Genomic DNA, 11,171 nt, shown 5'->3' with positions numbered 1-11,171 from the left:
ATGTGTTGTGGTCTCTGCAGGTCTACAGACTGACGTGTTTAATGGTCTCTGCAGGTCTACAGACTGACGTGTTTAATGGTCTCTGCAGGTCTACAGACTGACATGTTTAATGGTCTCTGCAGGTCTACAGACTGATGTGTTTAATGGTCTCTGCAGGTCTACAGACTGACATGTGTTGTGGTCTCTGCAGGTCTTCGAGCCTTCCGGTTGGTAACATCCTGTAACGTCACCACTCTAAAAGAGAAGCAGCTGAAAGCCCTCCAGGCTCCAACCACCAACCTTTACCCACCGATTCTGTATATTCTGGCCTTCTGTGTGGGCTTACCAGCCAACCTGATGGCCCTCTGGGTTCTGGTGTTCCGGACCAAACATCTGCCATCGACTGTGCTGCTCATCAACATGACCTTGGTAGACTGCCTGCTGCTTATGGTTCTGCCGTTTCGTATTGTCTACCACCTCCGAGGGAACAACTGGGAGCTGGGGGAGCCCTTCTGCCGAATTGTCATGGCCATGTTTTACGGTAACATTTACGGCTCTGTCTGGTGTCTGGCCATGGTGGCTTTGGACCGGTATCTGGCTTTGGTTCACCCGTTTAATGCCAGGACTCTGCGCAGTCTGCGAGTTTCTGTGTACGTGGCTGTAATGGTATGGGTGGTGATGCTGGGAGCCATGCTACCCCTGCTGATGTCCCGGCAGACCTACATGTTGGACGACCTGAAGATCACCACCTGCCACGACGCACTGCCTGAGGACAAACAGGATAACTACTTCCTGCCGTACTTCACCACTCTGTTTTTCCTCTGCTTCCTGCTGCCCTTCACCATTATTTTGTATTGCCACGCCACCGTGTTGCGCACCCTGCTGGCTGAAGGCAAGCGTTACGGCCATGCCATTATAGTAACAGTGCTGGTGTTGGTCGTCTTCATCGTGTGTCTGCTGCCCAGTAACGTCCTCCTCCTCCTAACCTACGCTGACAGCTCATTGGACGGAGATGGCGAGGACCTCTATGTCCCCTACATGATTAGCTTGGCGTTTAGCACCTTTAACAGCTGCATCGATCCCTTTATCTTCTACTTTGTGTCCACAGAGTTCAGGCATAAAGCCAAGAGCGCTCTGTGCTGCTGCAGCAACCGAGAAAACCAACCCTCTTCTCTCGAGAGCAAGTCCTCGTCATCAGGCAAGAGGTCAAAGGTCACCCTGCTGTCAGTGACCAAACCAGGTGGGACATCTGAGACAGCGTTTACATGCTAACAGGACAAAGGGATGTCCCACGACTGCTGACATCATCTCATTCCATGAGTCAGGGCCGGTTCTGATCCGATCAGAAGTTTGTCAGCACTTGTTCTGATGAGAATCGAGTTAAAACATCCGAACTTAGAAAAAAAGCTTTCAGGACATTTTCCAAGTTTCAGCAGATTTTGTTTCTTCTCTGGCTGTGAATCAGCAGGAATCCTGCCTCAGAGGGTAAAGGTCAAAGGTCAAACATCAGAGAAGGGAAAAAGTACTCAGAGTACTTTTGTGTTTTTTGTGGAAAGTTCTGAAAAGAACAAACGTCAGAACTCTGCAGGAAGTCCTTCTCTTTCTCTAAGGGAAACAGGAAGCTGCAGAGTTGATTTCCTGTTCATCACTTATCATATTCCCCACATTTCTGCAGCGTTCTTCACTTCAACCAACCTTAACTGCTAAAGAACCTTTTAAAAGTTATTTTTATATTAAAAAAAACTTATTCTGTCTGTTGCTGTAATGAATTAATTAACTTTTCAGGAAGAGTTTTTACATTCTGTAAATTTAAATAAAGAAGCCATCATTCACTTCCTCAGGTCCATCTTATAAACTTTCTCTCAGTATAAATATATATAAATATATGTGTGTAAATCAATGTGATTATTTGCCTGTTTGCCTCAAACACAGCAGGTTAAGTTGTAGTTTCTCTGTTTACACTCCTGGCACACGGACGGAGCAGATAATTGTTGTTACAGGTTATAAAGTGTTTTTATAAAAGAAGAGCAGGTCAGGATACAGGAGATGTTTTTGCTGCAGCAGGTGTCTTTTCTACAAATTCAGGTGGAAGATTTTTGTCCAGCTAGTTTGTTGAAACTGTTTTTGGTTTTATGTTTAACATCTTCACAAATACTTTTACCTGTAAGATATAAGATGTATATCACGTTAAATCAGATAAACCATAAAGAGCAAATAACTTGAGATGAAATAAATAAAATCAAAGTGAAAAGTAAGAAATTTGAGTCTCATATTCTTTAAACTTTCCTTCCAAGATCTTCTTTTAGTTCTTCAGGCTCTCTGAAGGTCTGTCAGGTTTCTGATGTGTTTGTGGAGGCTGACACTTCCATCATCCATTTTCTTTTACCTGCTTTTTCCTTTCCGGGTCGTGGGGCAGCTGGCGCCTGTCTCCAGGGGCTCATTGAGGCGGGGGACACCCTGGACACGTCTCCTGTCCATCACAGCAACACATGGAGACAAACAACCATTCACACTCACACTGAGGGACAATTCAGCAAAAGGTCCACAATGAACCAGTTCCCAGTAAACCAAGTCTTTTATTCCCGTTCTGTTTCCTGGTAGTGTCTTAGATATCCTGTTTATAAAAGCTCATGTGGGGAGAAGTGATGTAGATTAATTCACGCTATAATACAGACATGGCTCTGCCAGTGGCATCCAGTGATCAGCTGCTAAGAAACTTCTTCTTCTTCTTTGCCTGATAGAGCTTTAAGCAGCATCTGTGGACGACACAGTGAACTGTGTTTACAGACAGTGTTCCTGAGCAGAACCAGCCTTGACCTTTGACCTCTGATTCTTCAGATCTGTTGATGATGGGATTTTTAAAGGCTTCACATTGATCCTTTATGAAACATTATTCTGGAATTGCTCCAGTTTTTGGAGTTTTTGACAAACTGAACCTCTGCCCATCTTCACTTCTGATAAATTCAGCCTCTAAAACGATCTTTTCATCCCCAGTCCTCTGACTGACCTGTAAAATAAAAAAAATAAATGATGCTTTTTAATGCTGTTTGTCTTGGAAAGAGTAAAATACTTCTTTAATAACCGGTCCGGATCATATTAATTATAATCTCAATAAATATTACTGGGCTGGGCTGGTTTGCACGTCCTAACCACGCTGCTGGTTCTTAGAAAAGCAGAAGAGCGTGTCGTTACTGATGGTAGTTTTTACAGTAGGTAAAGGAGGAAGAGGACGAAGAAGCTGCAGACAAAGACCCAATATCTGATGGAGTTTATTTCATTTGTTTCATGATAAACATAAATATAACAAAAACACTTTGGCATCTCGACTACAGGGGGATATTGCACCGAAATATTTACACGTCTGAAAACTAAAAAAGGCCCAAAACGTCATCATCACCTTTATCACCCTCACCACCTTCATCACCTTCACCACCGCCCTCATGCCTGACCGCTCTCAGGACAAAAAGGTTTTATCTAAAAAACACGACCCAATCCGACCAGCTTCATCTGCTCCGGCCACCTGTAACCGTGGAAACGTTTCGAGTCGCCTCTTGTTGCCATGGAAACGTGTACAGGAGTTTAAATTTGGACACTAGAAGAACGAGGGTCTCAGGTCGACTTGGAGCTTCGAGTCCAAGCCCGATGATCGGAGTCAAAGTTCTGGATGTTCTGATCCATATTTCATCTTGTAGAGAATCCAAATGAAATGAAGAATAAATGATCGCCGAGTGGAACAGTCAGGAACCATCAGCTGCTGTCAGTCAGACTGTTGCCATGGATACGGCTCTTATCTCTGAGCCGTGGGATCCAGGAAGTACACGTTGACCAGGTGGCGGTTCAGGTGGCGCCGGTACTGCGCCTCCAGAGGGAAGGTGCGGTCACAGAAAATGCACGTGTGTCCCTTCAGCTCCGTCGGTGTCGGGATCTCGTCAGTGGGCGTTTCAGGGTCGTTGGCCATTTTCGCGGGGCCGGTGCCATTACCGTTGAGACCCGAGTCGTCGCTGCCCTCGGAGGCGCTGTCGCTGAGGTCACTTCCTCCCTCGTGGCTGCTGTGGATGCCCTCGTCGTCCTCGGCCTCGGCCGGTCGGCTGCGCTGACCCGGCAGCACCAGCGGAGGAGGCAGGGACGGTTTGATGAAGGTTGGATTCTGCTGGACTTTGGACAGCGAGTCCGGTCCAGAACTGCTGGTCTGGTCAGGAAGTCTGGACTCAGGTTCTGGTGGAGTCAGTTCATCTGTGGAGGAACCTTTCTGAGCAGGACCGGTTCCTGATGACTTTGCATCTTTAGAACTTTCCAGGGGCACCAAGGAACCACTGATGACAGAAGTTGTACGATCTTTCTTTGGACCCAAGGCTTTCTTACTGGAGGTTCTGGTCTTACTCTGCTTGACAGGCGCTGCTGTATCGGACTGTTCTGTTGGACCGGACTCATGTTTGTTGACCATGTCATCAGAAGAAGATTTGGACTGCAGCTTCTCAGCAGCTGGAGCTTTTAGACGCCGGGTCTTGGATGACTTTTGGGAAAGATCCAAAACCTCAGTTCCTTTTCTCTTTGCAGGTTTTTCTTTGACCCCCTTTGCCTTCTGGTTTTTGTCAGAACTGTTGGGTTTCTGTGAAGCTTCTTCAGCAGGTTCTGGAGTCTTCTTGGACCTCTTCGACCCAGACTTCCTGATCTTACTGAGGGGTTTGTTATCATTCTTCTGAGCTAGCTTCACCTCCGGTTTCAGCTTCAGTTCCTTCACAGCGTTAGTTTGTTCTGACGGCTGCTTGTCAGAACCCTCCTTCTCTGCTGGGTCTTTGAGGGATTTGGGTTCCTCTGATTCGGTCCTTATAGCTGTTTTCTCAGCTGAAAGCCTCTTGACTCGTTTCTTTGCCTTGCTTTCAGCGTTTCCAGCAGCTCCTGTCTGGACGTTGGTAATGTTTGGGTTCTCCGAGGGAGGTTCCTTTCCCTTCTTTTGCCTCGTTGTGACCTTTTTCTCTGCTTCTTTGACCTTTGGTGGTTTCTCTTTCTCGGACGGGACGTTTGGTGTCTTTGCAGCCTTGTAGGGAGTTTCGCTCTGCGACGGCTGGTCGATGCTGCTCTTTTTGACTGATAAATTGATGGGGCTTGAGTCATCGTCCTCGTCCTCCTCCATGTCCACGTCCTCGTCGATGCTGGACTGGTTGTCCAACTTGTTTCTTTTTGAGTCAGAGTATTCGTCGACACCATCGGGACCAGGTTTCTTAACACGCAGCTTGACCTTTGACACGTCCAGGGCCACGTTGCAGCCGGAGTGCCGGGACTTGATGTGATACTGCAGGTTGCACTTCTTGGAGGCGGCGTACTTGCAGAGCGGACAGAGGAACTGCCGGGGGTTCAGGTGGAGCTCCACGTGCTTCTTGAAGTTGCTGCGGTCCGCAGTCTTGTACTCACAGTACGGGCAGGAGAGAGGTTTGGGCCCGTTGTGGACCTGGCGGGCATGGCGTGTTACCTCGTGCTGATTGGCTGCCAGGTAGCTGCAGCTGTCACACTTGAAAGGCCGCTCACCTGCAGACAGGAAGGAGTCAGATGTTTATCTATGGCAGCTTCAGATTAAAGGAGCATGGAGTTTGTTAATCAGACTTTTATTTTACTGTTTACTGATCAGCTGATCAACTGAAAACTGAATCAGAACTTCTCTGATCTGAAAACTTCACAAAGAACTGGTCTCTGCTGGATCTCAGGGGATCTGGTTCTAATAGAACCCTTCAGACTGGATCTCAGAGTGACAAACTGAAAATCCTGTTCTCTCTGGGTCACTTCTTTGTAGCTTCAAGAACAGAAGTTCAGATCATCCAACCTTCTTAAAGCCCTGTTAGGGGTGCCATCTGGAGACTCTGTTGTTCCTCTGGAGGACTTCAATGCCCATGTGGACAACGATGGAGTCACCTGGAGGGGGGTGGGGTTAACTGGGAGGAACCTCCCTGGTCTGAACTGGAGCAGTGTTTGTTACTGGACCTCAGAGCTAGGCACAGGCTGTCCATAACAAACACACAGGGGGCTTCATCAGTTTATTTAACCAGGCTAGCTTGGGCCGAAGGTTTGTTATCACATTTGTGGCCCCATGTCTTAGAAACTCGGGTAAAAAGAGGAGCGTAGCTCATGGTGAATTGGATCTGATGGCAGGGAAGGCTGCCTCTCCCCAGGCGCTGTTTGGTTGGGAGGGAAACTGCTGATGTGGAGGGTGGAAGGAGAACTTTGAGGATCTCTTTAATCTGGTCACCATGTTCACCTGGAGGAGTTTCAGGACTCGGGGAACAACGAGTCCAGTACCTTAGCACAGGTCATCAAGGTGCTTAAAAAGCTCTGCAGCAGAAAGGTGCCAGTGGATAAGAGTCACTCTGAGACACTCATATATTCATAATTTAAAAGTATGGACACTAAAGCAATCAGCTTCTTCTGTCTTTTTATATTTTTTCCTCCAACAGATTTTTGTTTTTGTTAAATTGTAAAGGATGCGTTTTACAAAATCCTAAAACTGTAACATAGAGTGAAACACTTTTTATGTCCCTTTTTTTTCATAAATACTACAGTGAGCTGGTTATAGTACCTGCTGCTGTGCCTTCATTTCTCTACTTGGTAATTTGTTGAATATGCATAGGTTATTAAAGACTGTCTAATTAAATCGGTCTACTTCTAGGTACAACACGACAGAACAGAACCCAGTGAGATGAGACGTTACCGTGTTAGTCCGACAGGTCAGCTTCAGTGAGAGCAGAACAGAACAGAGAGGATCTCAGTTAGTCAGAGAAACAACGGCTGACACACAAAACTCACTGAAACTCACAGCAAACACACCAACACAGCCCAAACCCTACGCTCCTGTTTCAGTGTGTTAGTACCCAGGTCACTGAGTTAGGGAGCTCCTACATCCCATCATTGTTTCCTTCAGACTGCGATGGGCAGCAGGTAGGGCTGTGGAGCTCACGTGGGCAAACGAAGGCCCCATGGGAGCCCGGAAGGTGAACTGGAACAAAACCAGTGCTACCACAGGAGCCCAGGAGTCCAGATTGATCTTATACAGCTGATAGTATAGACTTTGGAGCACCTTGGAGATAAGAGACAGGATACAATAAGGAGCATTCCTATTGGTCGGCCCACTCTCTTAAAGCACCTGATGTTGTTGGAAACCTGTTAGAAATCTTTACTGGTTTACAGTAGACTGAACTGCAACAAAAATACATTTCAATCCTTAAATACGAGAGAGCCTTGGCGTCTTTTGGACATTCAAGGTCGGTGTCTAATCTGGCCAAGATTCTGTTTCAAAACAAACTATATTTGCCAAGACTGAATGTCTAATTTAGCCAAGAGTCCATATTTAGATTAGCTTAGAGTTAGTGTCTAAATTAGTCAAGCAGCTACGCTTAACTTATCAAAATAAAATAAAAATCTGCTTCACAGAATAATTATGCAGGCCTTTGAGAATCTACAGAAATGAAACAAATGTTCGCTCGTCAAACACATTTCTGTGTATTTTTGCAGATGATATGATGCTGTAACGTACCGTACCCATGTTTCCAGTAAGAGCCAGAGCAAATACTGACACTGAGCAAATACTGACACTTCCGGCTACTGCTGAGAAAGGTTGTTAGCTGCCAGGTGATGTCAGAGCAGGGCGTGGTACCTTCTGACAGCTGCAGGGAGTGACACCAGCCGGTCCTTCTGTCTCAGCTCAGTCTATGATCCCATTAACCAAATCAAAGAGGAATCTGACAGCTAAAACCTGATCATTTTACTCCTGTTCATCTTTAAACCCTGTTCAGGTGTAACCCCGCCCCTCTGACTGCTGGGTTCGGTGACCCCGACCACACAAGTGGTCTCTGATGATCATAAACCACAGAAGAAGAAAGAGCTCAGCGGTAAAACGGAAATAATCAGACAACATACGCTCCTTGTGTTAGCAAACATGACACACACACAAAACCTGATGTGTTCCAGGTCAGGTGACCCCGTCACACCTGTCTCACGCTCACCTGAGTGAGTCCTCATGTGCCGTGTCAGGTGAGTCTTCTGAGAGCTCGAATAGTCGCAGTACAGACACTGGAAGGGACGCACACCTGTCCAAAACAAACATGATACATGACACAGCTGAGGACTCCGGGACAGGTGTGGACATTATGGGGACAGGTGTGTACCTGTGTGCGTGCGGATGTGTTGGATGTAGTTGCTTTTGCGATCGGAGAAGTAGGAACACTGGCTGCAGGTGTGCAGTTTGCTGGGGAAGTGATTCCTCAGGTGTTTCCTCCAATGATACTGACTGACGGTGGTGTATGCACAGAGCGTGCACTTAAACACCCTGCAGGGAACCACAGACAGGTAAACCAGCACAGTTTGACACTAGCAGGTGAACAGGTGTGCAGCCTTACCTGTGGTCGTCGCCCTCCTTGCTGTGGTGCTTCAGGTGAGCGATGTAGTGATCGTAGCGGTTGGTGTTGTAGCCGCAGCGCTCACATCTGATCAGCCCTTTAACGTCGCCTGTCCCTGCCTCACCGCTGGACTCCGCCTGTTCACCTGTCTGATCCTGGCCCTCAGGTGTTTCTGTTTCCTTAGCCTTGTTTTTGCTCCGCCCCTCCACCTGGTTGACCACCATCATCTTGCTGACGCTGTGCGTGCTCAGGTGATCCACGAACTCCTGCTCGTTCTGCGCCTGGAAGTGGCAGGGTTTGCAACAGAACGGCTTCTTCTTCTGCACGCCGTTTGTGGCAGCGGGGGGCCCGTCTTTCCGTTTGGTGCTCTGCTCAGGTGTGTTGGTGCAGGTGGAGGGGCAGGGCTTAGAGGGCAGAGGTTTGTGGCCTTTATCCTCATCTCTGTGGCCTCCACATGTGACGGGCTTGATGGCCGGGTTTGGAGACACTGGATACTCAATGATGCAAACCTCCCGTTGGTTCTGGTTGTCATAACTGTACCTGCGCAGACACACAGGTGAGTTACCAGACAGGTGAGTTATGGACAGGTAATGAGCTCAGGGCAGGAAGTGGCGGACTGACCTGATGACGTTCTCGTCCTCACTGTCTGAGTAGCTGCATCCCACAGTCTTCAGCTCCATCATTTCCTTCTCATCCGCCACACTGCCGTCACCACCGCCGCTCTCCGCCACCGCCGCCACGTTGGCCAGCATCACCAGCTGAGGGGCGGGCAGCGTGTTCCTGGGCATGTCGCTGAGACCCTGAGCGTCGTCTGGCAGGGAAACACCGACAGGAAACACCCCGACCGAGAGCGCTGTCTGAGCCGCCATGTTGAGCTGAAACAGGAAACTGAGACCAAACATCAGAATCAGACAGAGGCGGCGGCGACTTTCCTCACACCTGATTAGAGAGAAATTACACCTGCTGCTGTTAAAGAACGGTTCTGAGCTCTGTGCTGGTTCTGTAACCTGAACCGGAACATTTGGAACGTACAGCTGATGTGACCTTAGGACTGAATTAAACCCGTCATAAATCCAGTTTAAACTCATTCAAATAGATTTAAACTGATTTAGACTCAGAAAATCTATAGGATCTATATATGGACCACATTTAACTCATTTTATACTGATTTAAAATAGTTTTAAAAATATTAGAACTTATTCTGACCTATGTAAACTTGTTTTATAAACAATTTGACCTATTTCCAACTAATCTAAAATCGTTCAAAACTTCAATACGCTTGTTTTAAACTGATTAAAACTTATTTGAACCAATGTAAACTCACTTTGAACAGACTAAAACACGTTTAAACCTATGTAAATTAATTTGAAACCTTTTTTTAAACTAATGCAACATTTTAAACAGGTTTAAACTAGCATAAAACCAAATTAAACTTATTCAGATCTATGTAAACTCATTTTAAACAGATTCAAATGAATTTGAACCAATGTAAATTCATTTTAAACAAATATAAACTGATGTTAACATGTTTAAAACTCATTTAAGAACTATTTAAGCTTTCTCAAATCGATGTTAACTAATTTAAAACTTTGTTAACACATTTTAAACTAATCCATACTTGATAAAACCAATGTATACCTGTTTAAAACATATTTAAACTTCTTTAAACCCACCTAAACTCGTTTAAACTAGTATTAAACCCATGTAAACTCGTTTAAACTAGTATTAAACCCATGTAAACTCGTTTAAACAGATTTAAACTCGTATTAAACCCATGTAAACTCGTTTAAACTCGTATTAAACCCATGTAAACTCGTTTAAACTCGTATTAAACTCATGTAAACTCGTTTAAGGTCTTCTTAAACTCATCTTATGTTGATTAAAACTCGTTTGTAACAGATTTAAACCGGTTCAAACCGATGTAGAATCATTTACAGCCTCGTTAAACTCGTTTTAAACCGAAAATAAACCCGATTTGAAGCGGCTCTAACCGCCCGACTTCCCCGGGAATCGACGCGCTGCTGCGGCTGAGATTTCAGTTCGGCTCCCGGATGAGTTTCTCCGAACTTATTTCGCCAACCGAACCGAACTTCTCGGAGCGGGTCCACAGCAGAAAGCCCGACGTGTTCAGCGGTGGTTCCTGCCCCGACCCGAGGACCTGGCCTCGGGTCTCGGGCCCCGGGCCTCGGGCCTCGGAGTGTTAGCCATGGTCCTGATCAGCCCCGGACAGCGCCTTCTTCTCCACCTCACCGCCTCCATTTTACCCAAACTGCCTGTAACTTTCCAGCCGTTTCGCCTGGAAGCAAACACCGCACAGACCGGCTCCGAGACCCGCAGCCCTCCCGCACAGACCCGCACACCTCCCGGACCCTCACCTCCGGACTTTCGGACACTTTCCTGAAGTTTTTACGCCTCTGGAAGCTTTTGCTTCGACGGAAAGCAAAGGCAGAAAAGTACACAGAAGTTTCCGCACATTCCTCCACAGTGACGTGCGTCTGTGACGTCAGCACGTCGCGCTACGTTTGTAGTTTTTCTTTAGAAAACTACAAAAATCATGATGATACAGGAGTGAAACGAACAAGATGGAGGACGGACCGGCGCTCACAAACTTTCACTGTCGGATTTGAAAGTTCAAACACGTGACCAGCAGAACCACACTCCTCACAGTCCTGATCCAGAACTCCTGATCCAGAACTCCTGATCCAGAACTCCCGATCCAGAACTCCTGATCAGAACCCCTGATCCAGAACTCCTGATCCAGAACCCCTGATCCAGAATTCCTGATCCAGAACTCCTGATCAGAACCCC

The 11,171-nt window shown here is 46.7% G+C and overlaps 3 protein-coding genes across 5 annotated transcripts in view; 1 reads left to right on the top strand and 2 right to left on the bottom strand.

Moving 5' to 3' along the window:
- Window positions 1-2,234, top strand: part of LOC108228876 (F2R like thrombin or trypsin receptor 3) — a 6,284-nt gene extending 4,050 nt beyond the window's left edge. The window contains exon 2 of the mRNA XM_017404503.3: window positions 191-2,234. Coding sequence (XP_017259992.1) covers window positions 191-1,251 — 1,061 coding nt within the window. The 3' untranslated portion in view covers window positions 1,252-2,234. The remainder of the gene's footprint in view (window positions 1-190) is intronic.
- slc44a1b (solute carrier family 44 member 1b) overlaps window positions 1-11,171 on the bottom strand; it is a 32,639-nt gene that overhangs the window by 13,516 nt on the left and 7,952 nt on the right. The window lies entirely within an intron of this gene.
- Window positions 3,231-10,885, bottom strand: rest (RE1-silencing transcription factor). The gene is made up of 6 exons (XM_017404504.3): window positions 10,739-10,885; window positions 8,985-9,251; window positions 8,364-8,903; window positions 8,133-8,293; window positions 7,971-8,054; window positions 3,231-5,505 (listed from the first exon to the last, which is right to left on the bottom strand). The coding sequence occupies exons 2-6, from the start codon at window positions 9,230-9,232 to the stop codon at window positions 3,767-3,769; spliced, it is 2,772 nt and encodes a 923-aa protein (XP_017259993.1). The 5' UTR covers window positions 9,233-9,251; window positions 10,739-10,885; the 3' UTR covers window positions 3,231-3,766.

This window comes from Kryptolebias marmoratus, linkage group LG9, assembly GCF_001649575.2.
Source record: "Kryptolebias marmoratus isolate JLee-2015 linkage group LG9, ASM164957v2, whole genome shotgun sequence".
NCBI lineage: Eukaryota > Metazoa > Chordata > Actinopteri > Cyprinodontiformes > Rivulidae > Kryptolebias > Kryptolebias marmoratus.
Note: the sequence above shows the minus strand (reverse complement) of the source record. Positions and strands in the feature narration are given on the sequence as shown.

What these genes read in the sequence shown, in the direction of transcription:
- rest (XM_017404504.3), bottom strand. Translation starts at nt 9,232, where the DNA reads ATGGCGGCTCAGACAGCGCTCTCGGTCGGGGTGTTTCCTGTCGGTGTT. An exon ending in AAGGAGGGCGACGACCACAG is followed by an intron (nt 8,294 to 8,363) that starts GTAAGGCTGCAC and finishes GGTTCCCTGCAG; the next exon opens with GGTGTTTAAGTGCACGCTCT. An exon ending in GCACATGAGGACTCACTCAG is followed by an intron (nt 5,506 to 7,970) that starts GTGAGCGTGAGA and finishes TCCTGTCTGCAG; the next exon opens with GTGAGCGGCCTTTCAAGTGT.